Source organism: Lagenorhynchus albirostris, chromosome 7 (genome assembly GCF_949774975.1).
Source record: "Lagenorhynchus albirostris chromosome 7, mLagAlb1.1, whole genome shotgun sequence".
In the NCBI taxonomy this organism is placed as follows: domain Eukaryota; kingdom Metazoa; phylum Chordata; class Mammalia; order Artiodactyla; family Delphinidae; genus Lagenorhynchus; species Lagenorhynchus albirostris.
The window spans coordinates 7,684,244-7,711,916 of NC_083101.1; the positions used below are offsets into that span (position 1 = coordinate 7,684,244).

Consider the following 27,673-nt stretch of genomic DNA (forward strand, 5'->3'; position numbering starts at 1 on the left):
ATGATAGCTTGTTTTATCTAAAATGTAGTTGTTTCTAATTTACATTTCACTGATTATTAGTGAGGTACACATAGTAAAAAAAATCCAAAAAGCATTTTAATTCCAGTCTTCCTTGCACTTTATATAGAGAGATATGTCAGAACACTTTTCATTTATTCCCTAGAATACCAAACTCTCTTTGTCTCTTAGGGATAACATGGTAAATCAGGGAGTCAAGAGAGTGAAGTATGACTCTAAACTTCAGAGTAATTACTATTATTTCTAATTTTAAAAGTAATAAGTTCTCAGAAAGATAATCTTTCAAAATAGATCAGGGGCTTCCCTGGTGGCGCAGTTGTTGAGAGTCCGCCTGCCGATGCAGGGGACACGGGTTCGTGCCCCGGTCCGGAAAGATCCCACATGCCACGGAGCGGCTGGGCCCGTGAGCCATGGCCGCTGGGCCTGCGCGTCCGGAGCCTGTGCTCCACAACGGGAGAGGCCACAGCAGTAAGAGGCCCGCGTACCACAAAAAAAAAAACATATATATATACATATATATATATATATATATATATATGATATATATATATCTTAAGGTATAGTCATCCCTTGGTCTCCACAGGGATTGGTTCCAGGACCCTCATGGATATCAAAATCAAAGGATGCGCAAGTCCCTTGTATAAAATGGTGTAATATTTGCCCATAACCTAGGCACCTCCTCCTGTATACTTTAAATTAGCTCTAGGTTATTTATAATACCTAATTCAATGTAAATGCTTTGTCAGTAGTTGCTGGCACACAGCAAATTCAAGTTTTGCTTTTTGGAACTTTATGGATTTTTTTTTTTTTCTTAAATTTGTGGTTGGTCGAATCTACAGATGTGGAACCCGTGGATACAGAGGGCCAACTGTAGTCTCAAGCCCTTTACTTGTCTCAATAATAAGATCTTTGTCTAAAACACAGTCACAGGCCTTGTCTTGTCAATGAGTTTCTTCACTGCAATTGACTAGAACGTAAGCGTAAGGAAGGCACAGCTGCCAGTTTGCAGCTGTAACCCCAGTGTGCAGCAGTGTCGCAAGAAATGCATGAATGACTGCACGGATGGATAGATGGACAAGCAAAACGTTTTGAGGTGTGGCTAAAAAAAGACAACAGTTCTCTTGGAACCTTGGCAACTCACACGGAAGGCAGTTATTCCTCAGGAGATTATTCCAGTGGTTTTGATGACATCTATGGAATACGTGCACGGTCTCTTATGGGGGTGACCGTAAAAGTGAAGATGCTTTCTTGGATATGTACGTTCTGGTATATATTTTAAAATTATGCTTTGGCACTAGCAAAGTTACGTGGGGCAAGACATGTAGCTCCTCACATACAAATCAGAGAGCCTACGAGTACCGCCTCTAGAATGAGACACCCCTGAGTCCTAACTCCACCTCTGCTACTCTCTCTGTGAGACTTCACCTCTCTGAGCCTTGGTTTCCTCATCTGCACCTTAGGAGAGCGGGACCTACAGCATTGCAGTGTTGGCAGGACTCAAGAAGATTCCCACACTTTCAGGGTTTAGCAAGGCGCTTAGTAAGCGGGACCTACTGGGATGTCTCTGAGAGCTCCCGCCGACCCTGAACCATACAGAGTATGAGGCCTGCTAGAACCTGACCAATTGGAGAAGAAAAGCCTGAACGAGAATGAGCCTACCTCCCACTTGCATCCCACATGCCGGGTGGATGATTTTCCAGGGGGCATCCAAGGTACCTTGGTTTTCACCCGGACACTCCGCCGCACATTCACGGTGTCCCCTTTCATTCCGCGCTTATGTGATTTCTGTGGAAAGGGACAAACCCAGGGTCACTTCCCCACGCAGCTGGCCGTGGCATCACTCTGGTGGCATCTGCTTCCAACTCTGCTGGGGAGCCGCTTCTGACTAAGGCTACTGCTGCCACTTCCAGGTGACCGTCCTACCTTCCAACCAGGCAACTGAGCTCTGAAAGCGAATGTGTCTGTCTCTCAAATCTCTGGAGTTAGAAGTGTGAGGAGGCCCAGCTGGGAGGTGTCGCCTTGCTCCACAGCCTTGGCCTTGCCCCCCTGGCATGCTCCTACCTGGCTGTTGGTCGCTGATGCTTTCGGGAGTTTTTTTATGTGGACATGGACAGGGGTGTTCTCATCCACGTGAACATGTAAGGGGGGAGTTGAAGAGCGGTCCTTCATGGTTCGCTTCTGGCAGGTGGGGGAGGACAACACAAAAAAGGTTGATCTGTGGATGAGTAAACTGGGCGTGAAAAACCAAGCTCACAGCCTCTGGGGGCCACTGAAAGCCTAGCCACCAAGCGAGCAGGACAGCAACCAGCACTACTGGCATGCGGGCAGGAAGCAAGGCGGGCGTGCCATTCAGCAGGCTCCTGCAGAGATCCCAGCTGAAGACCACCGGGGAGATGCAGGTCCGTTCAAGAGAAGGGTCTATGAGACCCACAAGTTCTACAAAAGAGCCCAAACCCAGGCCCCGGGGTCCTCAGAGCTGCATCTCTTTCCGAGCCTGCTGGAATGCACAGCTCCTCCTGAGATTCAGCGCAGCACAGATGGAAAGCAGGTGAGTCCTCCTACACCGGAATCTGAATGGGGCATGCGGATTAGCACGCACAGAACGGTTACGGTGCAAAATACTTCAAGCAGCAGGTAGCTAAAAGATGGTGAAGACAGAAAGCTGGAGGAAATGCCGAGATGAGAAGGTTGTATGGATTCTAAAGGCCACTTAAGCAGGGCTGAACACATACCCTTCGCCTACCACCAGCTCCTGTCAATCCCCATTCTTTTTTTTTTTACTTTTTTCTTTTTTCCTTTTTTTTTGGAAATTCTGTTTTCAGATTTTTGAAGTTTGTCTGGAAGGATTAGGCTAACACAACCTCCTCACACCCGGCAGCCTTGCCACCGGCAAAACCAAATCCAATCAATCAGCAGGCTATGCATGAAGGCACCTGACAGAGCACCTGGCCACCGGGCTACCAGCAGAAGCGTTTCTTCTGGCGGGGCCACAGACCACGGGGCTGCTCCGCGCGCATGTCACCTACCGTCACAGTCACACTGGGTGAGCCACAAGGTGTCCTCAAGACCTTTTTCTGCTTGAGACTTGTTACTCTGTTCTTCTCACACGATGGAAACCTGTACCCAGGCATAAGAAGCAGATTATAAGCAGAAAACTAGGGCTCTTCTATTTCTTAGATCTCCCGAAGTTATATACTACATATGGTGTCTAACAAGTCCACGGCTAGGAGAACCAGTGTGGAATCATTTGGCTCCCTGTACACAAGCACCAAGCTCTCATGGTGTGCCTGGCAGGGGGATGGAAGCAGGGGGTGATGGGCATTCGCAGGGCTGGCCTTTTAACCTGCCATCGCATCACACATATTGTGACCTTTTACTGAAAAGCCCAGCTGTCATCCTGTCTGTCAGGAGACAAAAAAAGCAGGCAGCATGTGGGCAACAGCCAACATGTTAGTCTGGCCAAGGGCGAAAGTGCCCAGGACACTGGCTGGAACAATGCTCAGTGAATGACTGCCATGAAAAGACAGAGGCATAAGCTCAGGAACAAGGTCTCTGTGACTCAGTTTCATAAAATTAATAGTCAAATATTCAAATAAGAGGATGAAAAATGACCATTTCCCAAAATATTCCATTTGCTACCCGTTAAGCCCCTAAGAGGCAGGGTTATTTTTGCTTTTACGGATTTTTTTTAATACCACGTGTAATTCATCTTATACATAAACAGCCCCATCACCAAATCTGCAGATAAAGCAAAAGTTTAATCTCCAAAATCTGGCAGCAGTCAATCCAAGAATTCCAGGACGGGAAGGGACTTGGAAAGTACATTTGATCCATCCCACTGCCTGATGACAGCCCCCAAAATATGACCTTGCCCTCGCCCTCCATTATTTTGGAAAAAATAATGCAACATAAAAATTCTTTAGCACTTTAGCATACATTTTGCTGTATGTATATCACACCTTGATATAAAAGAAAAAAATTTTTTGAGTCCTACTAATCATTTAGCCAAGGAATACCAAATCTGTGCAGATGGGTTTTTTTTTTTCCCTCCTCACTTAGAACATTTGTTTACTTGAAGCCAATAGATTTGGGAAAGCTCTCACCCTCAGCAGGTTTTCCATCAAACTACCTGGATTCCACCAAGATCTGACTAACTGCCGCGTCCACCTCTTACGTGGTTGTTATTTATTTACACCTAACCTGCTTTCAAAAAGGATCTGAACCTAGTACTCCAATGACAACGATGGTGATCCTATTTGCTACCAGGAACTGGGGCACCTGAGGAGGGAGGGCCAGAGGGAGGCAGAACTGGGATTACATGCGTGCATTTTCCTCTTTCCTCTTAAAAATTATTTTTAAATGTTTTGGTCCAGGCTTTCAGTACACAGAACAGAGAGCTGAAAAGAGAATCCTCCAGTGAGCCTGGCCTGGGAGCCCCTGCCCGCTTTTCCCTGCCCTATGGCGGAGGCGCCCCCCACAATGGCAGTACCTGGGGGAGCCGCCTGAGGATGACGCAGACATGGTTAGGCATCAAAGCCGCAAAGGTGGGCAATTGGGTCAGCAGGCTCTGCTCAGGGGGACCCAGAGGGGCGTGTCAGTGAGAATCTCAGGGGCCGGGCATCAAACGTCCTGAGGGGAGGAGAGTGTAAGCTTTGGGGGTGACAGTTGGATGAAAACTTGGGAGGTGCTCCTCTGCTGTCCAAGTCGCACAGCAACTGACTGTCCTGCCAAAGTGGGGGGAGATAGGAGAGGCTGAGCGACCCGGTGGGCGGGGCGGTGAGAGCTCCCCTCCCCAGGGAGGGCCAGGGGGCGGAACTTCGAAGTAAAGGACCACCACACCCAGGCCCCACGCGGGAGGGAAGGTGGGTGGCCACCAGGGGGAAAACCTGAGATGCTGGCTCGCGTGCGAAGAGGGCAGGAGAGAACCGCTAGGCTCCAAGTGGGCCCCAAAGGGCCGGAACCGGCGTAGGGAGCGGGAGGGATAGTCGGGGCGGAGCCAGGGCAACTGTCTCCTAGGAGAAGGGCGTTCCCGGCAAAATAGACACCCGAGAAGACCAATAGTATTTGAAGGAGGAAGGAGCGGAGGCTGCAGGGGGAAAGGGGCGCTAAGCAGCGAGTGGGTGCCCCGACGGCAGAGGGAAAATCCTCCAGGGCGAAGCAGCGGCCGCTGAGATTTAGTATCCGAGTTAGAGCGGGTTCGACGTCGGGTCGTGCAGGGAGCGCGGCGGGAGAACCGGGAGGCCCGCTGGACAGGTGAACCCACCCAACGGGGTAGGGCGCCCCGGAGGCGGTCCCCGGGGACTGCGCTGCCTACGAGAAGCCGTCAAATAACTGCCGGGCCGAGGCCCTCAGGGAGGGCGAGGCGGACGGGGCGACGCCCACCGGCGGGCAAGAGGGCACGGGGCCAGTCTCTGTCGGCGGAAAGAAGGGACGACCACCCACCAGCGGGCAGGAGGGGACCAGTTTCTGCCCATAGAGAGAAGGCCGAAGCCTGGAGGGAGCAGAACCCTGCCGGTGGCCAGGTGAGGAAAGGCCCGCCCGTTAGCGGGAGGAGGAGAAGGCCCGCGCCGGTGGGCGGGGCGGGGGGCGAGATTCTGACGGGAACTGGACGAGCGCGCCGGAGGGTGCCGGCGGGGGCGGCCCGGGGGGGCAGCGGGACCCGGCGACCTCGGCGGGGGCCACCCCGCCCGTGGGGACCAGGCCCGGCGGCGGCCGCGGAACGCCCCGGAGCGCCCTGGCTCCCGCCTGCCGGCGGCCTCTCACCAGAAGCGACACGGCTGCGCCCAGAAACGCCTCCTTATGAAGTCGTTGAAGTCAGAGGCCAGGGTCTTGCCATGGAGACGCAGCGGCAGATTCAATCCAGCTCTGGCAGCGACTCCTCCCCGCTTTCTCCTCCTTTTCCGACAAGCGATCGGCAGGTCGCCCATTGGCCAGTTCAAACCCCCCCGGGAGCCTCTCGGGTGTCGCCATTTAGGCCCAGCCCCTGGCGTCACAGAGATGCCCCGCCCCACCAGAAGCTCCACCCCCTTCCGGGCCACGCGTAGCGTCGCTAGGGAGACGCGCGACGCCACTGACGGGCCTGGCCCGGGCTTGCGTCGCCCGGGCTTGCCTCACCGGTCAAGACGAGCTTTCCCCCCTCCGCCATTTTTACCCTGCCTTCAGCCCTCATCGGTTCCCCAAACTCAGAGGAGCGCCCAACTTCTAGCCTACTCCCTCTGATTCATATTAGGCCACTGGGCTCAGGGGTCAGGAAACATGTTACTGTCCGGAGCTGCGCGCTGCTTCTGGAAATACAGCCCTGTCTCTTCTCCCCTGTTGGTGCAGAGATGGAGCCCGCTTCTGCACACCACCGAGACTCTCTCCCCCTCCCACATCGCCTGTCTTTGTCCAGGGGGGAGGAAGGGTCCGCGTTCCTCTTGCTCCTCAGTGCCCTCCTGCACACTGTATGCTGCTGTGTGTACACACCTACTCCGTTGAAGTTCTCGCTGAGTCTCCATCTTCTCAACTATGCTTCACTGTCAGCCAATCATGGGGGGCTGTCACGTGGCTCACGCAGCCGCCCTGGATTCTGGGAGACTTTAACATCCTCAGGGCCATCCTGGCCTCAGTTCCTTGACATCCTCATCTCCATGACCTTCTCTCCACCTCAGCCATGTACTCCCAGGGTCACACAACTGGTCCACCTGAAATCTTAAGTTCCAGCTCCCCCCTCTCCAAACAGAACTCATTCTTTTGCCTTCCCGCCTACTGTCTAATGCTTATGGCGTTCATTCCTCAGTGTTAGGGAGCCCTCCACTCCCTTGCCCCGTTCATTTTCTCCCTGTTGAAGAAATGATGGATCCCCAATCCTTATTGTAATCCAACCACCAGAGTCTCTGCAAAGATCAAATGCACAAATCATTTCCTCCACCCTCAGCTGAGCCCTCACCACTGCCCAGCAATGGTTTAATTTATCCCTGGACCCCCTCCTCCTCCCCACGTTGGCTTTTTATTTATCTATCTATTTATTTATGTATTTTTGGCTGAGTTGGGTCTTTGTTGCTGTGCGCAGGCTTTCTCTAGTTGCGGTGAGTGGGGGCTGCTCTTCGTTGTGGTGCGCGGGCTTCTCATTGCAGTGGCTTCTCTTGTTGCGGAGCACGGGCTCGAGGCGCAAAGGCTTCAGTAGTTGTGGCTCGTGGGTTGTAGGGTGCAGGCTCAGTAGTTGTGGCGCACGGGCTTAGTTGCTCCGCAGCATGTGGGATCTTCCCGGACCAGGGCTCAAACCCGTGTCCCCTGCATTGGCAGGCGGATTCTGAACCACTGCGCCACCAGGGAAGCCCACCACGTTGGCTTTTCCAAATCTTTGCCTCTTCCCCATCCCATATGACAACTCTCCTTTTTCATAGAGAAACAAATTCATCCAGTGGAATTCTCTCCACCTTCTCCCACCTTCCCCCACCTTATCCCCCCCGCTTCAGAAGAAGTGATGTCATTTTTGCTGCCCAAGATAACCTTCTTGTTTCCAGGCCTAGGTCAAACATCTCTGTAAAACATCTCTTGCCAGCCCCAACACAGAGTTGTTGATCATTTCTCAGTGCTCCCACATTCAATGAACCAACATTTATGAAGTCCCTACTGTGTGCTAAGCCCAGGGTGAGGGACACCAAACCAACACATCCCACTCGGTCTTCAAGGAGTACACAGCCAACCCCTCTGACATGACCAGATGAAATGATTAAAGCTTTCCCCTCCCCACCCACTGAAGGATTTTGCCTCTGTGGTTCTGTCCCCTACCCACCATCTGAGGAGGGTTTTTCTCTGCCAGTGCAGTTCTTCGGGGCTTTTGTGATGGAGAATCTGAGAATGGACAGGACTGAGAGGTCACCACCCTCAACACACACACACACATACACACACATGCATACACTGGAAGCGAGTGACAGGAAGGAGGAGGGGGAAAATCTTAGAGACAGGCAACAGGGAGGAAGGGGTGCTGAAGACGGGGCACAGGGACACCTGTAGTGGGTGAAGGACGTGCAATGGGAAAGAGAACAGGATTTTTTCTTTAAATATTATTTATTTATTTATTTATTTGTCTGCGCCGAGTCTTAGTTGCAGCTTGCAGGATCTTCTGTGCAGCGTGCAGGATCTTCTAGTTGTGAGATCTAGTTCCCTGACCAGGGATCGAACCCGGGCCCCCTGCATTGGGAGCTCGGAGTCTTAACCACTGGACCTCCAGGGAAGTCCCAGAGAAGGGGAATTTTTAAAGCATAGCTGTGGTCTGTTATCTGCCCCTTTTGTGGTGTTTGAGAAATGCAGGTAAAGAACTTGAGTTATTCTGATATCACTTTGTTTTTTTGTGGGGGTTTTTTGTTTTGTTTTGTTTTGGCTGCATCAAGCGGCTTGCAGGAAGGACGTGCGATTGGAAAGAAAACAGGAATTTTAAAAAATATATTATTTATTTGGCTGCGCTGAGCCTTAGTTGCAGCTTGCGGGATCTTCTTTGCAGCATGCAGGATCTTTTAGTTGTGAGATCTAGTTCCCTGACCAGGGATCAAACCCGTGACCCCTGCAGTGGAAGCATGGAGTCCTAACCACTGTACCGCCAGGGAATTCCCTGATATCACTTTGGATTGCTGGACCGTGTTTTCTGAATTCAAGCCGCTCCAAGCCTGGCCAGCACTGGCCACTTTTTTTTTTAAGAGCACTACCTAGCACTGATGAGGACATTGGGAAATAAGCAGTCTCACACATTGCTGGTAGGTTTAAAAATTGATGTAACCGGACTTCCCTGGTGGCGCAGTTGTTCAGAATCCGCCTGCCAATGCAGGGGACACGGGTTCGAGCCCTGGTCCGGGAAGATCCCACATGCCGCGGAGCAACTAAGCCCGTGCACCACAACTGCTGAGCCTACACTCTAGAGCCTGCGGGCCACAACTAGTGAGGCTGCGTGCTGCAACTACTGAAGCCTACGCGTCTAGAGCCCGTGCTCCGTAACAAGAGAAGCCACCATAGTAAGAAGTCCGCACACCGCAATGAAGACCCAATGCAGCCAAAAAATAATAATAAAATAGATAATAAGACAGATCAATTGTTGAATGTGGAAAGGTTTCCAAAACATATAGCTGAGAAAAGTAAAAGGCAAGGTGCAAAGCTGTAAGTCGACCATGATGATGTAGATATATATTCACAGAGAAAAAAACTACAAATTTAGGGTGGAGGATACATGGGTGTTTCTTGTATTACACTTATATATCCTCTTTTTAAAACTGTGAACAGGGACTTCCCCGGTGGTCCAGTGGTTAAGACTCTGCGCTTCCACTGCACAGGGTATGGGTTCGATCCCTGGTTGGGTAACTAAGATCCCTCATATCGTGAGAGGCGGTCAAAAATTTAAAAATAAATAAATGAAATAAAAAATAAAACTGTGAACAAAAGAGGGTATGTAATGTGTATTAGTTTCCTAGGGCTGCCTTGACAAAGTACCACAAACTGGGTGAATGAAACAACAGAAACTAAACAGAACTAAACAGTTCTGGAGGCCAGGAGTCTGAGATCAAGGTGTTGGCAGGGTCATGCTCCCTCTGAAGGTGCTTGGGAAGGATCTGGTCCAGGCCTTGGTCCTAGCTTTTGGTAGTTCCTTGGTAGCGGAACTCCAGTCTACCAATGGCCTTCTCCACGTGTGTGTGTCTGCATCCAAATTTCCCCTTTTTATAAGGATAACAGCTGTAGTGGATATTAGGGACCCATATTTCTCCAGTATGACCTCATCCTAACTAATTACAACTATAACAAATCTATTTCCAAATAAAGTTGCATTCTGAGGTACTGGTGTTAGGACTTCAACATATTAACTTTTGGGGGACACAATTCAACCCAAACATAATGCATATGTTCCATTTAAAGATGTATAATAAAATCGGGACTTCCCTGGCGGTCCAGTGGTTAGGACTCTGCGCTTCTACTGCACGGGGCATGGGTTCCATCCCTGGTCAGGGAAGTAGGATTCCTGCATGCTGCACGGTGCAGCCAAAAATAATAATAATATTAATAACAATAAAATAAACACTAATGGAGCACCACCCAGCCACCCAGCTTAAGTAATAAAAGATTTTTTTTTTAAATTTTTAACCGGAAGACACTATCTCAGAATGTTAACACTAACGATTTTAGTTTCCTCATTCTGTTTCTCTAAATTTCAACAATGAACCTGGGCTTTTCTTATTCGTTGGAAATAAACACAGGTGAAGGAGGAGTTGTTAGCTCCAGCGCTGGACCCCAGCCCTGCGTGCAGCTCCTGGCAGGGGGATGGCCCGAGTCCTTAGGCTCTGGAGCAGCCTTACCATTTGCCCTAGGGCCTGATTACCAGTTGTTTCCATCTTAGAGCACTTCCTCCAGGGCCCTGATGCAATGGCCACAGCATAACCCTGGGGAGAAGGAATCCGTGCTCCAAACAGGGTCTAGCTTTTTCTTTCAGGTGACTTGAGAGATTTCAAGTCCTGGGTGGAGTAGGGAGAGAAAATTCTCCCAGGCCCTATCAAGGATTGGCTCCTCTTGGACCTTTAACCAGCCCCTCAGTGACCCTGGGCCTCTGAGATTGGATGGACGCTGGACTCAGTTGAGAAGTGAGTCCAGGTTCTACGGTGGCCCAAAGCAGCGGTTCTCAAAGTGGGGTCCCTGTACCAGCAACATCAGCATCACCAGGGAACTTGTTAGAAATACACATTGTTTAGGCTCCACCCCAGACTTACTGAATCAGAAACTGGGGGGCAGGGGGAGCAGCAATCTGTGTTTTAACAAGTTCTCCAGGTGATTCGGATGCACTGTAAAGTTTGGACACTAAAGTTTGAGAACCACTTCCCGGACCATCTGGGAGTGATCTTGGAGGGCAAATCTGGTCATGCCCCTTCATTTTAATGAAGGAAACACATTTTACAGAGAGGAGAAGGACCTGGCTCAAGGGGTACAGATAATTAAGTGGCAGAGGTGAAATTGGAAATTAGATTACCTGTTTACAGAGACACCCTCCTTCTCCCTGCCACACTTTTTCCTCTGACTCAGGCAGACCACCCAAGTCCATCCTGATTCACGGTCATCATCTGGAGGGTCACTGTGATACCAGTGACCCTCAGTGCAGCACTCCCTCTGTGCCAGGCACCGTGCTCACCTGCATTAGCTCAATGAATCCTCACAACATCCGGTGCAGACCACCCAAGTCCATCCTGATTCACGGTCATCGTCTGGAGGGTCACTGTGATACCAGTGACCCTCAGTGCAGCACTCCCTCTGTGCCAGGCACCACGCTCACCTGCATTAGCTCAATGAATCCTCACAACATCCGGTGAGGTCGGCTTGAGTGTAATCCCATTTTACAGAGCAGAAAACCGAGCCTCGAGAGAGGTCAGGACACTTGCCCATGGTCATAGAGCTAGAAGGGGCTGAGACAACTCAAGCCAGTTTTCCCTGCCCACAAGGCCTACGCTGTGACTAGTAGGTTTGCAGGGAGGGCTCTTCTCCAGTATCCCTTCATTTTTTTTTTTTTTTTTTGGCCGCCCTGCTGTTTAAGGGATCTTAGTTCCCCCACCAGGGATTGAACAAGGGCCCTCAGCAATGAAAGTGCGGAGTCCTAACCACTGGACCGCCAGGGAATTCTCCAGCATCTACAATTAGGCTAAGAAACCGGAAGGAAAAAAAGAGCTCCCCAAGCAGGCGAAACAGTTGGCAAACAGCCAATGCCCAAAAGCTGCCATTTAGTCATAGCAAAGCCCCTTGTCTCTTGGTTTGCACACTATTGTGGCAGTAGCGGGGTGGGGGGAAGAGCAGATTAGAAGTGGTCCAGCAGGAGCGAGAAGGAGACCTGGTTCTTGCCCCGACCCATCCCCACTCTCACTTTCTTGCAGTTCCCCATGCCTCCCCCAAGCAGTGGGTATGCCTTGGAGAAAGACTTCCCAGGCTTTTTTCAGAGCAGGGCACCCACAGAAAACCAAAATATTTACACAGCATCTGAGTAGTCTGGTGGGTACTGGGGGACGTTTGGAAGTCTTGATGAAAATTTCATACTTCATTCTTCATAATATATATTAGGATTAGAAACTGTGCTATAAAATATTAGGGAAGACTTTAAAGCTCAGTTTTGTATAAAACTTCCAAATAAAACATTATACTGGATAAAAGAAGACAGACACAAAAGGCCAGGTACTACATGATTCCATCCAGGTGACAGTTTGGAAAAGGCAAACAGATCAGTGGTTTCCAGGGACTAGGGTGGGAAAAGGGAATCGACTGCAGAGAGGCAGAGGAGAACTTTTTGGGAGGATGTATATATTCCGTATCTTCACTGTAGTTCTGGTGGCATGACTTTACATCTGTCAAAAATCATCAAAGTACAGAGAAAGACAAATACTGTATGATATCACTTATATGTGGGATCTAAAAAAAAAAAAAACAACAAACTGGTGAATAAAACAAAAAAGAATGAAGAGTGGCCCCCGCTCGCCGCAACCAGGGAAAGCCCTCACACAGAAACGAAGACCCAACACAGCAAAAATAAATAAGTAAATTAATAAACTCCTACCCCCAACATAAAAAAATAAAATAAAATAAATGTCCATAATTAAAAAAAGAAACACACCCCTAGATACAGAGAACAAACTAGGGGTTACCAGTGGGGACAGGGAAGGGGGAGGTGCAGTAGAGGGTTAGGGGAAAAACAGGGTTATTATGGAATTATATGAAATCATGTGTGTGAAACTTTTGAAAATTGTAAAGCACTATAGAATTTAAAGACTCATTCATTCCAAAAAAAAATCAAAGTAAATTTTACCGTATGTAGATTTAGCTACAGTTCCCAAACCTGTCAGCTCCTCAGGATCACCTGCGATAGTTTTGTTGAAAAACAGTCAGGCCTCACCCACAACCTACTGAATCAGAACCCTGGGCAGGAGAATTAGGAGGGGGCAGGAATCTGCATTTCAACCAGCTCCCCAGGTAACAGGTGGTGGAGTGTGTGGTTTGGGGCCAGGACTTCTGGGTCAGGACAGGGGATGCCAAGCTTCTATCTCCAGCCCAGACCCGACCCCTGAATCCCAGGCTCGTGTATCTAACTCACTGACACCTGCACCTGAATCTCAAATGTAGCACATCTGAAAATGATCTCCTGACCCGCCCCAAGCCAGTCCCCTACCCCACACTCTGTAGTTTTCTCCATTTCTGTTGATGGCAGTTCCATTCTTCTAGTAATTTGGGTCCAAAACTTTGACATTATCCTCAATCTGTCTAGGTCTCTCTGTTGTTGTTTAGCTTTTATTTCATAATCATAAACTTAACTCTGCAATTCAGCTAGACTTGGAGCGGGGAATGGAAAATGTGAAACCCAAAGCACTGCAGCAAAAGCACAAAGATTATAGGATGTCACGAGCAGATGAGGGTGAGGGATGCTCTACTGAGCTACGGAAGGAATGGGCTGTTTAAGATAAGGCACGAGTCGGATTTACTAGATTTGTCCACAGACAGCAATGGTGAGCTTCTTGCTGGTCTTGCCATTGCTGGATCCAGCGTGGTCCACGGCTGCCACACCGTTCATGACCTTTTCTACCTTGCCAAAGACCACACACCTGCCATCCGGCCACTCAGTCTTGACAGTGCAGATGAGAAACTGGGAACCACTTGTGTTGGGTCCAGCATTTGCCACGGACAAGGTGCCAGGACCTGTGTGTTTCAGGGTGAAATTCTCGTCATCAAATTTCTCCTTGTAGCTGGATGCCACCAGTGCCATGATGGTACCACCCTAGCACATAAATCCCGGAATACTTCTGTGAAAGGAGGACCCTCATAACCAAATCCTTTCTCCCCAGTGCTCAGAGCACGCAAGTTTTCTGCTGTCTTTGGAACTTTGTCTGCAAACAGCCTGAAGGAGATGCAGCCCAAGGGCTCGCTGACAATGTGGAAGAACACAGAGGGGTTGACTATTGCTAGGCAGCGCAGGGAGCAGCTCCCAGCGGTGGCGTATCAGTGTCTCCTCCTGAAATTCTGCTGCTGCCTCTCACCGACCCCACTGCTAATACCCTGGTCTGGGGCACCATCATGTCTCACTTGGATTATTACAATGGGTTCCTAACCCATCTACCTACTGCTACCCTGGATCCAACTACAGTTCATTACAGCAGCCAGGGTAATCATGTTAAAATAAAAATTAAATTGTGTCATTTGTCTGCCTCAAACCCTCCAGGGGCTCCCTGTCTCAGAGTAAAAGCCAAAATGACCTCCAAGGCCCTCCGTGCTCTGGCCCTGACCTTGGCTCCCTCACCTCCAGAACTTGGCTCCTCCTTGCTCGTTCTGCTCCAGCCACAGTGGCATCTTCCCTGTCTTTTGAACCTGCCAGTCCTGTTCCTGCCTCAGGACCTTTGCATATGCTGCCCCCTTGGCCTAGAATGGTCTTCTTTCCCATATCCCCATAGCTTGTCCCCTCACTTCCTTGAAGTCTTTGTTCATGTGTTAACTTCTCAGCTCATACTTGATATTTCCTCCCTCATTTTGTTCTGTAGGACTTAACCTCCAATATTTGCTTCTCTGTTTTTGTCTGTCTCCCTCACTAGAATGTCAGCTCTATGAGGTCAGGGATTTTTGAGGGACAGTTTTATTCACCGCTGTATCCCTAGTATCTAAACATGGCCCATAGAGGGTGCCCAATAAATGTTCATTTTAATGAATGAAAGGGACACCTGGAGCCTGGAAGGGAGAAGTGACTTACTCAAGGTCATAGCCATCCAGAATCAATAGCTTTTGGTCTTGGAATGAACAAAGCACCAATGCCACAGCTCTGGCCTAAAGTCCTTCTCAGAGCCATGCCAAGCTCTGGAACCAAAGCCAGGCCAGCAGGACCTCATCCCTGGTACGGAAGGAGGGAAAGCCCAGCCCCAGGGGGTGCCTGACTGACTGTGCCAGGACCCAGGGGCTTACAAGACCAAGTCAAGGGGCTGCATGGGGGAGGGGCTCCTCTGAAGGAGGAAACCTGGAGATGGCAGGTCCTGCGCTGGTGGAGCCACAGCAGCTACGGGCAAGACAAGGAGTCGCCTCCCCATCCCGTCCGGCTGCCTGAGCACAGGCAGTGGAGACAGTTGCTGGGCCTTCCAGGGGTGGGGAGAGAGGAAGGCCGGCAGTTCCCAAGCAGGAGAGCATTAGAAGGTGAAGCTGCTGCAAGTAACCCAGAGCACAGGGGGCGGATTCCAAATGCCCCAGGCGCCCTTCCCATTGCTGGCCCCAAACCAGCAGAGGGCGCCCTGGCCCACAAGGTCCAGGTTCTGCCACCTTGCGCCCTCTGGCTGCCACACTAGTTAGGGCAGGAGGGGAGCCCTGGATCTCCCCAGCCACTTCCAGGGGAGGGGTTCCAACTGCCCAAGTGAAGATCCAAAGGCAAGGAGGCCTCAGCAGCCCTCGGTCTGGCCTGGGCCCACCCTGGCCAGCAAGGTGAGGCCAGTGATGACCACGACAGCCGCAGTGGGTAAGCACTCACTGTGGGCTGGGCTCCAGGCCTGGCTACTTTATACCCACCTGGCCCATGAGATACTTCTCCTCCCACCTCCACTTTACCGATGAGCAGACTGAGGACGTGATGCCAGATCGATCGCCTGACTCCTTCTCTAGGCTGCCCTCCCCTCTCTGTCTCTCCACCTGCTCATCCACAGATCAGGAACGCCTCCCTCCCAGCCCTCAGGACACGCAAAGAGGCTCAACCATGAGTTAAAAAGCATAAAGTGCAATACCAGCCAGCTTTTATTGAGGGCCTACTGTGTGCTGGGTCCTCCTCCCACCTCCCTGCACTTCCCACTGGCCAGGGAAGAGGGTGGCAGGTGAGACCCATGTGTCAAGCTGGATAGGGAACTGAGGTGGAGGTAGAAGGTGGCAGAGGGGCCCCAGCAGCTGGGTCCTCAGCTGGGGGCAGGGCTCCTGTGTCCGCCCAGCTTGAAACTGAAGGCTGGGGGCCCTCCCTTCTTCCCTCCACCCCAGGCCCGGAATCAGGCTGGCAAAGTAAGAGGGCCTGCGAGCCCTGCCCTTGTGCTACGTGACCTTTGGGGAAGGGGACCCGTCTCTGAGTGGTTTCTCCCAATGGAAGACGAGTCCAGAGGGCAGAGTGGCCATGCCCAAGGTGGCAGCCAGGTCTCTACTGGGTCTATGGTTCCTGGTGGCGGCTCTTGCTCTGCTCCCTGGACAGCTATGGCCTATTCCCTGGTACTTCTCTGGAGTCACCAGCCTGACCTGGTGGGACAAGAGAGGTAAGAGGAGAGAAGTAGAAAGAACTAGAGTTGGACAGTGAGAGACAGAGACAGAAACAGATACAGAGATAGTGAGAGACACAAAGAGATAGAGATGGGCAGAGAGAAAGAGAGCGAGAGAGAGGGAGTTAGAGGTGGACAGAGAAATGCAGACACAGTCAAAGATACAAACAGAGACAGAGAGAGAGAAAGCCCGAGACAGAGAGAGGGAGAGAGAGAAGACAGCTGAGAAGAGGAAAGGGAGACCCAAACACAGAGTCAGTCGTTGAAGGCGAGAGAAAACCGAGGCCCACCTAGAGCTCATCCTGGGGGTGGGGATGGAGGCTGTGCCCACTGCTGCCGGCCAGGTCCAGGCGGGGGTCCCGCAGGGTCTTATAAGAGCCACTCCAGCTGATGAGGCGGCCGCTGTCATCGTCCCAGGGCGAGGACGTCTCTGTGTCGCTGAGCCACTCAGCGTCCCCCGCGTAGTGGGTGGGAGCAGCGAGCAGGGGCCGGGCTGAGAAGGCCCGCAGGTCCCGCGGCCAGAAGTGTGCCTTGTACTGCTCACTGGGAGGCGGGAGGCTGGCTCAGGGGGGCTGGGGTAGGCCCCTCCACCCAGACCCATGTCAGCCCGGAGCCAGGCACCTCACCCCCAGAGCACCTGACCGCCCTCCCCATCTAATCCTGAGGCAGGATTTCTCTTATCCCCATTTTCCGGATGGGGAAACTGAGGCACAGAACAGGAAAATCGCTTGACTGAAAACCACAGGGCATCACAGAATTCACACATAGATTGGTCTGACTCCAAGGCTAAGCTGGGCTATTCCTTGGTGACCAGAAGGAAGTGACTCAGCCCTGCCAGCCTCAGTCTCTCCACCTGCCCAGTGAGGGGACTTACTACTTGCTGAGGTGGGCTCTCGAGATAGGCTGACCCTGCCCTGCCCCCATCTGAGGCTCACTTGGGGTGCTGGTCAAACATGATGGGCAGGAACTCATCCACGGGCAGCATTCGGCGCAGGGGCTGGGAGGCCAGCAGCTTGCGGGCGCCAGCCAGGCTCAGGACGTACGCCAGTGTCCAGTACGAGTAGCCAGCTACCACCAGGTGTGGCAGCCCCTCCACGGCTGCCTCCTCCTCAGGGTTCACCTGCTTCCGGCCGAGGTAGCTGCAGGTGACACCAGGGGTCCCAGGAGTCACTGTAGATGTCCCAGGACCCCTCAGGAGGAGGCAGACCCCTGGAGGCCCACCCCTCTCCCTGGCCCCTGGGGGCACTGGCTGCCTACATCAGGTCCCAAGGAAGTTTCTCCGCCTCCACCTCCTTCATCAGCCGCTCCAGCCGCATCTTGAAATTGCTTTCAAAACGCACGTCGTCCTCAAACACCACGACCTGGGCCAGGCCCCGGGCAACCACCTGTGGTACACGGTGGGGGAGGCTCTTTAGACCCCTCCCACCTGGCTGACTCTGACAGACACTCCTGGCCTCAGTTACAGGCCAAATGCTCAGCCTGGCTGCGTTGCTCAGCTGCTAAAGGCTGGGCGGGGCGGGGGGGGGGCCTCCCTTCTTCCCTCCACCCCTGGCCCTGAATCAGGCCGGCAAAGTAAGGGGGCCTGTGAGCCCTGCCCTTGCGCTACGTGACCTTCGGGGAAGGGGACCCGTCTCTGAGTGGTTTCTCCCGATGGAAGATGGGTCCAGAGGGTAGTCTTGCTCTCCAAGCAGATCACAATGGCAATCAGAACCCTTGCTGCAGTCACTGAGCACTGGGGCCACAGTGCTCATCTCCAGGGACCCTCAGGAGGCATGATGTCCCTGTACTGCGGCAAGGAGATGGAGACACAGGGAGATGAACCCACTCGTCCAAGGACACACAGCCAGGAAGTGGCAGAACTGGGATCTGAACCACATCTGCTGGACTCCAGGGCCTGGCTCCTCACTTCTGCCTCTTGGGCTTTCCTCGAGGAAGCTAGACTGGGGGGTGGGGGGCTGGGGGGGTGGAGGAAGGCCCTAGCCCCACACATCCCTGAGAAAAAATACTTTTTGTAACTGTTGGAAATGTGAAAAGAGCATGAGATCAGCTCAGTAAGTGGTGAAACGTACATCATCCTTCAATCTGTTCAGAGGTAGCAGAAAAGCAGAAATATAAGCTCACACGCCCATATTCTGGCTACAGTAGAAAATAAAAACAAGGAGTGAGTCTGTGTTCCACCTCCTGGAGGGGGCGCCCCTTGGAGGGCCAGGCCCGGGTCCTCTCCTGCTGTGTCCAGGCAGTGACCTCTCCCAGGCACTCACACCCCAGCCCAGGGCTGAGGCTGCTTGGCCAAGCCCTAGGCCTTTCTTCTTCCCACACAGAACACACCCAACTCCTTCAGCCCCAGGGCCTGTGCCCGCACTGCCTTCCTCTGCTGAGAAGCCTCCTCTCCCTGCCCCTCAATGGCGAGGCCCACCCTGACCCCACAGGAGGCCAGGAGGCCGGGCCAGTCCGCACTCTCGAACAGCCTGTATATCCCCGCTCCACGGCAAGCTTAGTTCTTTCTTGATTTCTGCGCCTTGCTCTGGTCCCTTTGCCCCAGGAGGGACCGGCTGCATTCTTCTTGTTCACCTCTGTGTTCTCAGAGCAGAAGCTCTCCTAGCACACAGCAGGTGCTCAGTGGAGACCACAGGGTGAATAAGGTACAGGGCTGGGCCCTTAGGAGGCTGAAAGCTGCTGGCCGGGTCACTGTTAGTGTGCTCGGTCAGGCCCCGGCCACACGAGTGCTAGCACAGAGCAGTGGATGGGGGTCCTCACCTCCTCCCAGATGGAGTAGTGGCTGAGGAAGCAGCCCACCTCGCCCTTGGTCAGTGTGCGGCCCGAGTAGGGGTCCTGGTAGCCGGGAAGCAGGTCCACGCCGAGGCTCCTCATGACACTGCTGTTGAGTGTCCTGAGGCAGATGGTATAAGGGGGTCAGGGGTGCCCGCCAGGGACCTGTCCAGGGGGAACTGGCCTGTGCAAGTTGGGGACAGTCACACTGGAGTCTGGTTGGAAGGAGGCTTCAGTCTTGTTACTGCTTCGTGTGGCCTGAAGCCATCAGTGACTGGACCTGGAAAGCCACTGCCACCTCGGGCGGGGGGGATCCTAAGGGGAGGGGGCAGCAGTCTGAGGGGGACACACCCCAGGATGAATGCGGGGAACGCGGCGGATACTTCTTAGGCAGCAGCCCAAGCAAAGGATGGACATCCTGCAGTCCACAGGGCCGGGGCGTATGCAGCAAACAGCAGTGGGCACGTGGGGCCGTGTGACCCCTGGTTGCCGGGGGAACACAACTGGCCTGCTCCCACCCTCGCCCCGCCCATCAGGGACCTAAGTTCAGAATGGAAAAGAGTAACCCTGATAATCGTAATGAAGACATTTTTTTTTTTTTTTTGAAGACATTATTAACCTTTGGGATACTTACTACATTTCAGGCCCTGGCTAAACCTTCACTGAACCCTTACAAGCCCCTAAGAGGAAGGCAGTTACTCGCCGTTTACACAGTAGGGCTGAGAGATGGAGGTCACACAGCTGGTGACCACGCCCAGAAGCTCCAGACCCTGGGCCTTAACCACTGTACTCTCCTCCCTCAGCTGGGCTGAGGGAGGGCACCCTGTCCTGTTCTGTCTGCCCTGGGACTCCCCAAGACAGAATTACTCAGGCCCTGTTTGAATACCTCCTAGAACGGCAAACTCATTCAGCTCACTGTCTGCTTTTCCCACCCCCATGGAGCTGTGATGGACCACCCGGTCCCCACTGGCTGCCCAGGGTCCTGTCCCCACCCAGGAAGCCTCACCGGCCGTCCACGGCATCCACCAAACGCCCAGAGATCTCCATCTCCCAGAGCGAACTAAGCATGCGCTCTCGGCGGTTGGGCCGGCGGGCCAGGCTGATGACAAACACCTGGAAGAGGAGGGGAGGCAGGGGAGTGGGTGCAGGGGGAGGGGAGAGCCCACCCACCTCCTGGCCCCAATCCTGCAGGCCGGGAGGACTTACCTCATCAAACCCCATCTTGCTGGGCCTCTTTGGGGGCCGGGACACATGAGCTGAGGCCCACATGGGGGGCCCATCCACTGCAGAGGAAAGCACCCCCCCATCATGAGTCCCTACTGGCTCTAGTCAGCGGCAGCCCTGCAGTCCTAGCCCCCCTCGTTCCTGCCCCCTGGCAGAATACCCAGCAGGAGATCACAGAATCCACCTGCCTCCATTGTACGGATGGGCAGACTGAGGCCCAGGGGGAAAAGGGACTTGCCCAGAGTCAGGGAATGAGTTGGGGAGAGGCTTCAACCCCAGCGGTGGGGAGGGGGGACACACCGGCTCGCAGCCCTCACCCAGCGCTTCCAATATCAGGTGGATGAAGTTGACTCTCTCATCCTCCAGCCCCTGGTGGGATTTCACAGGCACGTTCATGTACCCATAACGGTGCTCGTTGCACACGTGGGCCGAGACCCCTGCGGAGAGAGGCCGAGTGAGCACTGGAGTGCAGGGTGGGGCTCTCAGAACCCAGATGGGAGGTCCTAGGCCCAGTCCTGCCAGTGACCCACCACATGAGTCCTGTCTGGGACCCGGCATTCCCACCTGGGCTTGGAGGGAGAAACGGCTTGGCTCAAACAATATCTAAGGGATCTTCCTGCCGAAATGGTTTATTCACGCAATAGAGGTGTCTAGAGCACCAGCTGGCTGCTGGTGGTGAGAAAGACAGACAGTCCCTGCCCTCAGGGGATCAAGGTGAGGAAGGAGCAGGCAAACTCACACCTGGCTACAGCCACCTGATGCCACCAGGCGTTGCTCCACCCCCTAAATCTTTCCCACCTCTGCCCAACCCCCCTCGCCAATCGAGCACCATCACCTCTTGCCTGGATCCCTACACTTAACCCTACCCCCTCGCCTGCCCCCACCATGCTGTCCTCCACCTGGCAACCAGAGTGGCCTTTTTTATTCCTTCAATGTTTATCATCTTTATTATAATTATTTATTTAGCCTTTGTCTTCTATAGACTGTGAGTCCTCCAGGGCAGGCACATGGTATCTATTAAAAAGTTAACTCCAAGGCTTCCCTGGTGGCGCAGTGGTTGAGAGTCTGCCTGCCGATGCAGGGGACACGGGTTTGTGCCCCGGTCCGGGAAGATCCCACATGCTGCGGAGCAGCTGTGCCCGTGAGCCATGGCCGCTGAGCCTGCACCTACGGAGACTGTGCTCCGCAACGGGAGAGGCCACAACAGTGAGAGGCCCGCGTACCACAAAACAACAACAACAACAACAACAACAACAACAACAGGAGAAAAAAAAAAGTTAACTCCAGGCCCAGCATTGAGCACAGAGCCTGGCCCAGTGCAGGTGGTGGAAGCATGAATGATGGAGACAAAACCCCTGTTCACGAAATTCCTACAAACCGCTGACCAATAAAGAGCAGCTGATACTCAAAGTAGAGGTAGGAATGAAAAAAATAAGGAAATAGGGAATTCCCTGGTGGCCTAGTGGTTAGGATTCTGAGCCTGGGTTCAATCCCTGATTGAGGAACTGAGATCCCACAAGCCGCCCGGTGTAACCAAAAAAAAAAAAAGGAAATACTTTTGCTTCTTCTCATTTTTTTCTCCATGTATTTGTTTCACCTTCACTCTCTTTCTGCACTTGATTTTTTTTTCTTCCTGCATCTCTGCACTGCAGATGTTGCTAGTACCTCATGCACACACACAAAAAAGATGACACTCAAAAAAAAAAAAAAAAAGATGACACTCTTCTCCCTGGACACTTCTCACACACTGCTTGACCAAGTGCAACACTTCTTGATTAAATCATCACTTCTAATTCACCTTGACCATGAGCAGAGTTCTCCACCCACCAGACAGCCTTCACGTCCTTGCCACCCATGAGTGCACACCATGAAATACATTCTCTGTAGCCTTCTCAAGATCTTTATTCCAACAGCAGTATCTCTGTCTCACTCTCAACTTCGACTCTTCCTCAGAACTGGGTTTATCCCATCCAAACCCAAACACGTTTTTCTCTTTTTGTTTTTTTTTGGCTGCGCTACACAGCTTGCGGGATCTTCGTTCCCGGACCAGGGATCAAACCTGAGTCCTCAGCAGAGAAAGCAGAGAGTCCTAAGCACTGGACCGCCAGGGAATTCCCCAAACCCAAACACTTTCTAGTAACCTTCATCTTAAAAATAACCACTGACAACAGAATATTTTCTAGTGTTCAGATCCAATCACGTGATCCTCTGATGGCTGCCCGACACCCACAGGCTAAAGACCAGATGCTTGCCCATCAGGTCCACACAAGCTGGCCCCTGCCTACCTTTCCTGCCTCAGCCTGCACCATGCCCCCTTTGCTTACTGTGCTCCAGCTGCCTGCCTTCTTGCATCCCCTGCCACCACAGGGCCTCTGCACCTGCTGGTCCCATTGCTTAAAATGCTCTGTCCTGCTCTGTCTACCTTGTTAATGTCTGCCCATACTTCAGATCTCAGCCCCAAAGTTTACATCCTCCAGGAAGCCTTCCCTGACAGGTTAACTCTAGTCTAAGCTCCCAAAACACCTATAATCAAAAAGCTCTTCTTCCGGTCATTGTGACTGGACATTGATTTGTGTGATCCTTTGACTGACTGGACTGGAGGATCCAGGAGGTCAGAGACTGCCTGATTTTACTCACCACTGTCTCCCCAGTGCCTGGCACCTGGTAGGTGTCCCATAAATATTTGCCTAATGAAGGAATACGTGAAAGTGCCATGGTGGGGATGGCCAGAAGGACATCTAACCTACTGGGGCGGTGGGCCCAAGAAAGGCTATGACCTGGAGGACACACAGGAATTAAAAAGATTAATTGCAGAGTGGGGAAGAGCACACCAAGCAGAGGGAATAGCATGTGCAAAGGCCTAGAGGCCTGGGAGAAAGGCTCAAGGAGAGCTGTCCTCACCAGCAGCCTGACAGGCGTAGGCGAAGACGATGATGTCGTCGAAGGGCCAGGTATAGTTGGGGTGAGGGGGGTAGAAGCACAGCTGTTCTGTCCCCTCCGCCCGCAGGGATACCAGGAAGGTGGAGTGGACCATGGGGACACGGAAGCAGCCCCGGCGCTGGCGGTTCTTGGTAGGGAAGTAGTCGGCTGTGCGGCGGTAGTAGCCCTGGGGAAGGGGTGGCTCCGGGCTGTGAGAGGGCGCCCCTCCATCCCCAGCACACTGCTCCCCTGCCAGGGCCCACAGACCCTAAGGCCTTCAATCTCTCCACGTCCCTCCTCTCAGACCTCAAGCCTCCTGAGGCCCCCGAACCCGGCCTTACCTGAGGGGTGATCCCACACCAGAAATTGGAGTAGTAGGTCTGAGAGTCCAGCATCGGGGCCACCACGGGCAGCCCCTGCTCGATCAGAAGCCGCAGTGTCTGGTTGTTGGTCAGAATGTTGTCCGTATCTGCAAACTGTGGGGAGGGGGATGTCACAGGCCCCAGCCTTGTCTGGGCTGCAGTCCCCCAAGGATTCACTGAGTGGGATCCCTCCAGATTTCCAGAAACCCAGAAAGTCTCCCAGGATCCAATGGGGTTCCCTCAGAGAGGTCTAACCTATAAACCAGTAGATCCGTTTCTGGACCAAGAATGTAGTCTGGGGCACTGGCTTGGGGATTGGGTCCAGAGATTATACCCGAATTGCTGATCTAAGAACTTTATCTGAAGTTTTAGGAAGTAAATCCAAAGACCTACTCTGAGCTCTAGTCCGGGGAACTAGGCTCAGTTTATACTCTGGGCTCTAGCCCAGGGATCGAGTCTCAGTATATACCCTGCACTCTGACTCAGGGACCCAGGTTTAGTACCAAGTCTGAGCTCAAGCATAGGGATCCAAGCTCAATATCTGATCTGGGTTCTGACCCAGGTTGCTAGCTGAAGGAGCCAGCCTACAGGTGGTTAAGTCACGCCAAGATTTCTGTCAAGGACAGGTGCCACCACCTGTGGGAAGCCCAATTGTAGGCCAGGCTTTCTTACCAGGATATAGTCAGCCCCCCAGTCCCTGGCAAAGGTCAGGGCTTCCTGTTTCAGCTCCATCAGAAACTGATGCCTTTCTTTGGTCCAGTGCTTAGGGCCCGCTTCGTCTGGGTAGGACCTGAGGGGGTAAAACGATGAGATGTTCCCATGCGGTAGGTGCATGTGGTGTCCCTCTCTGCAGGGCAGTGGACAGAGCCCTGGTCTGGAGGCTGTGGCTCGGGGCTGTCCCTTTCCTTCTCTGGGCTGCAGCTGTTATCCATCTTCCCCAGAAAACGTTCCCCTCAGGTCACCACCTGGGCTCCCCCTCAGGCCTCCAGACCACAGCAGCATAGTCATCGCCCACAGCAGCCAGCCACTCCTGCAGCATCTCTGTGGTGTTGTCCACGTTGTGGTCTGTGGCACACCTGAGGACACAGGAGGAAGAAGGGTGAGGGGGCACAGCCACTGAAGGACCAAACCCTGAGGCAGCCTTGACCCCCGGAGCACCAACACTTGCAGGGCTGGCCTCTCCTGGGAGCAGAGGAAGCAGGTGTGCTCCAGAGGAAGGCAGGAAGCCAGGTCCCAATCATAGGTCTGTGATCCACTGTGTGACCTCAGGCAGGTTCTGACCCTCTCTGGGCTTCACTTTCTCCCTGTAACTTTAAGCTGTCCTGGCATGCTCAGGGGCTGAGATGACAGAACTCAAATGCATTTTGAAGGATGAAAAGTACCTCAACTTTGAGGAACATACCTGCCACATTCTCTGGTTACCTTCCTTCCCTGCTGTGTGACCACAGGTCAGTCCCCTCCCCTCTCTGAGTCAGGACTGGACAGAGGAGCTGCTGCTTCCCTCCACCAGATAGTTGTAATAACGACCAAACCACACTCTGAGCGTCCCTGAGAAATGCTGATGGGCCCGAGCTCCGTTGCCACCACGAGTAGCCTCTCTGAAGGGGCTCTCATGACAGAGCGGGGTGCAGGGGGCTTAGCCAAGAGCCCAGGTTTTAGGTGATACTGCCCCTTTAAGTCAATTCCCCAGAAGTGAAGATTAACTACGTGTCAAGTCTTCTATGGGTGGGAACTAACTAACTCCCAAACTGGTAATTGTGGGCAGCCTCCCCAGGCCACTGGCTCCAAACCCAGCCCAACTTCGGTGTGTTGGGGAGGGAGGGTAGTTTGGTCATTTCTCTCAGTTTATCCCCAACCTCAGCTTGGGACTCCTCCCTGCTCTGGCTTCCACAGACTGTGGCCTCTGATTCCAGTGCCCTGCAGGGACGCCTAGGGGGAGAGACTGCAGGAAGGGGGCTTTGCCCTTGGCCACAGGACCCAGCCCCTCTCCTGAGAGAGGCTGGAACCAGCCCAGGGGAAGGGGGAACGGGTGTGACTCCCCCATAGGGCAGCATGGAGCCCAGGGCTGAGAGCACCCTCACGGGCTCCCCAGGAACCCGGAGGCCTGCTGGTCTGTGCCACATCGGGCCCCAGGGGACGCCAGCTGCTCCTGTCTGCTCCGCTCCAAATCAGCCAACCACAGGTCCCACGGGTTCAGTTTCAGCTCTGAGGGCTAGGGCAAGAGGGACTGGGCCCAACTTACACCCAGAGGAGGTCCCAAGAGGTGGAATAGGGGCCAGAATTAGGGAATGGTGTCCCTCTGTCAACCTAAGGCCTCAGAGGTCAGTCTGCAGGGCCAGGGGGATAAGGGGTCCTGTCCGGAGACACGGGTTGCGGAGGGCCTATCTGCGAGGGAGGGGCCTGTCTGGGTGGTGTCTGGGCAGCGAGCAGATGGGGCCATCTGGAGCCCGGACTGTCGGTGGGGTTGGGGGATAGATGCCCGGTGGATGCCGATGCCCGGGTCTCTCTCACCAGAGGGCCATCCTGGCCCGGGGGTAGTCCAGCCGCTCCAGCGCGCCCAGGTAGTGGGGCAGAGAGTGCTCGGCATTGCGGGCCAGGATGGCAAGGACCACGGCGGGCAGCGGCGGCTCTGCGACGCCCGCAGCCTCGAGCCGCGGCCCCAGCAGGAGCAGCAGCTGGAGCAGCGGGGCAGCGGGGGCAGCGCGCATGGCGGGCGCTCTGGCGGCTGCGGCGGCCCCCGGGGCTCCCAGCCCAGCCGAGGGTAGTGGGCGGTGCGGTGCGGCCCAGCCGGGGCGGGGCCTGGGGCCGGGGCGGGGCCGAGGCGGGCCCGGAAGGGGTTGTGGGGGGCGCACCCCCCAAAGAGTGGACTCCCACTCCTAACCCCTATTCGTGGATTCTCAAGTGTCCTCTCCTCGACCAGGGGCATCGCAGGGCCAGGGCCCGGACACCCGCCCCGGACGCGATCCAGGAGCAGCTCCCTCCCGGCTGGAGGGTCGTGGGGGACGGCATCCGAGCCGCCCGGGCATCTCAGAATGCTCGACTACGAATCCCTGGGCGTGCAATCGCCAGAATCCGGCTCCACTGAGCGCCCCTGAATCCGGATTCCCTGGCCATCCATCTGACCCTCTGACCTGAGCCGCAGACGGGACCCACTGGGCCGCGGCCTTTCCGGGTTCCCCAGCTCCAGCCCCCTCCACCGCCCCCGGGCGCCCTCTGGCGGGCCCAGACAGAACTTCTCAGACCAGCCAGCCGACGCGTGGGCGGACAGAAAGACCGGCTTGGGGGGCGGGGAGGGGGTCCCCCTGACCTGCAGACGTCATCCCGCCGCGGTCCGAGCCTGACGTCCCCCGCGCGTCATCGTCCTCGCCTCCGTCGCCAGCACTGGCACTGCTCCGGCCCTTTAGGAGAGCAAGGCCTACTCTTAGATTGAGTGTAGAACATGGGGCACCACTCAGCCCCTCACGGTGACCCAGCCCCCTCCAAAGCAGTGTGACTCCTGTGTCTGGTCAGAGTCGGGGTCCTAAGGCCCCTGCTGAGATGGAAGAGGGTCCCCAGACTCTCTTCGGGCAGGGGAGGGGAGGGGTCTGGAGGCACCAGCGGTGGGTTCTAGCTCCTCTCTACCACCAACCTCAGGCAGGTCGCTTTCCCGGAGCCTCAGGGCCTCCTGGGTAGAAGGGCTGCTAACAGCACCCACCTCGGAGGGTTTGCAAGGATTCCTTGAGAGCGTGAATGCACTTCATTCTATGCATGGGGCCTGGCAGGCGGGAAGAGTTCCTGGGGCTGGAAGACAGAACTGGAGAAGCCAGCCTCTCCTTCCATTCAGCCCCTCACCCATGGGAACCTACTCTCCTATGGCACCTTTGGGTCCCCCTTCAGGTTCTTCCCAGGGTCAGGGAGGGGGGCTAAGCCACTGCAAGAAAAGGGGTGGGGGCCCAGCAAGGAACAGCCTGGTGATGGGGCAGCATGTGGAGGCATCAGACCCCAGAGTCCTGGTCTCCAGCCCAGCTCCAATGCCTCCAACAGCTTCCAGCGGGGGCTGCTTCACAGCCAGTGCCCTGCAATGGAAGGCCTGAGGCCCCCTGAAGCATCCTGGGGAAATAATGAGTCCCTTCCCTTGCATGGCTGCCT

General features: G+C 54.0%; 2 protein-coding genes and 1 pseudogene across 13 annotated transcripts in view; all 3 read right to left on the reverse strand.

Annotated features, from left to right (window-relative positions):
* ODF2 (outer dense fiber of sperm tails 2) overlaps positions 1 to 5,967 on the reverse strand; it is a 30,791-nt gene extending 24,824 nt beyond the window's left edge. For 2 of the 11 annotated variants that reach the window (XM_060154178.1, XM_060154177.1), the window contains exons 1-4: positions 5,782 to 5,967; positions 3,045 to 3,135; positions 2,080 to 2,196; positions 1,678 to 1,803 (exon numbers count right to left, since the gene is read on the reverse strand). In XM_060154178.1, the coding sequence (XP_060010161.1) occupies positions 1,678 to 1,803; positions 2,080 to 2,196; positions 3,045 to 3,135; positions 5,782 to 5,945 (498 nt within the window). In that variant the 5' untranslated portion in view covers positions 5,946 to 5,967. Of the gene's footprint in view, positions 1 to 1,677; positions 1,804 to 2,079; positions 2,248 to 3,044; positions 3,136 to 4,507; positions 4,648 to 5,781 lie in introns of those variants that run through there. The other 9 variants (XM_060154181.1, XM_060154179.1, XM_060154188.1 and 6 more) reach the window with 9 other exon arrangements.
* A 7,319-nt stretch (positions 5,968 to 13,286) lies between these two features.
* On the reverse strand, positions 13,287 to 14,352 carry LOC132523132 (peptidyl-prolyl cis-trans isomerase A-like; annotated as a pseudogene).
* Positions 14,353 to 15,745: 1,393 nt separating this feature from the next.
* CERCAM (cerebral endothelial cell adhesion molecule) lies at positions 15,746 to 27,551 on the reverse strand. 2 transcript variants are annotated; one of them, XM_060154190.1, is made up of 13 exons: positions 26,853 to 27,551; positions 24,511 to 24,621; positions 24,218 to 24,335; positions 23,525 to 23,659; positions 23,166 to 23,370; positions 20,582 to 20,701; positions 20,247 to 20,323; positions 20,047 to 20,153; positions 19,029 to 19,161; positions 17,529 to 17,656; positions 17,207 to 17,410; positions 16,562 to 16,814; positions 15,746 to 16,251 (listed from the first exon to the last, which is right to left on the reverse strand). In XM_060154190.1, the coding sequence occupies exons 2-12, from the start codon at positions 24,582 to 24,584 to the stop codon at positions 16,562 to 16,564; spliced, it is 1,554 nt and encodes a 517-aa protein (XP_060010173.1). In that variant the 5' UTR covers positions 24,585 to 24,621; positions 26,853 to 27,551; the 3' UTR covers positions 15,746 to 16,251. The 2 variants fall into 2 exon arrangements, with proteins under 2 accessions (XP_060010173.1, XP_060010172.1); XM_060154189.1 differs by lacking the exon at positions 26,853 to 27,551 and adding an exon at positions 26,057 to 26,279.
* Positions 27,552 to 27,673: the final 122 nt, after the last annotated feature.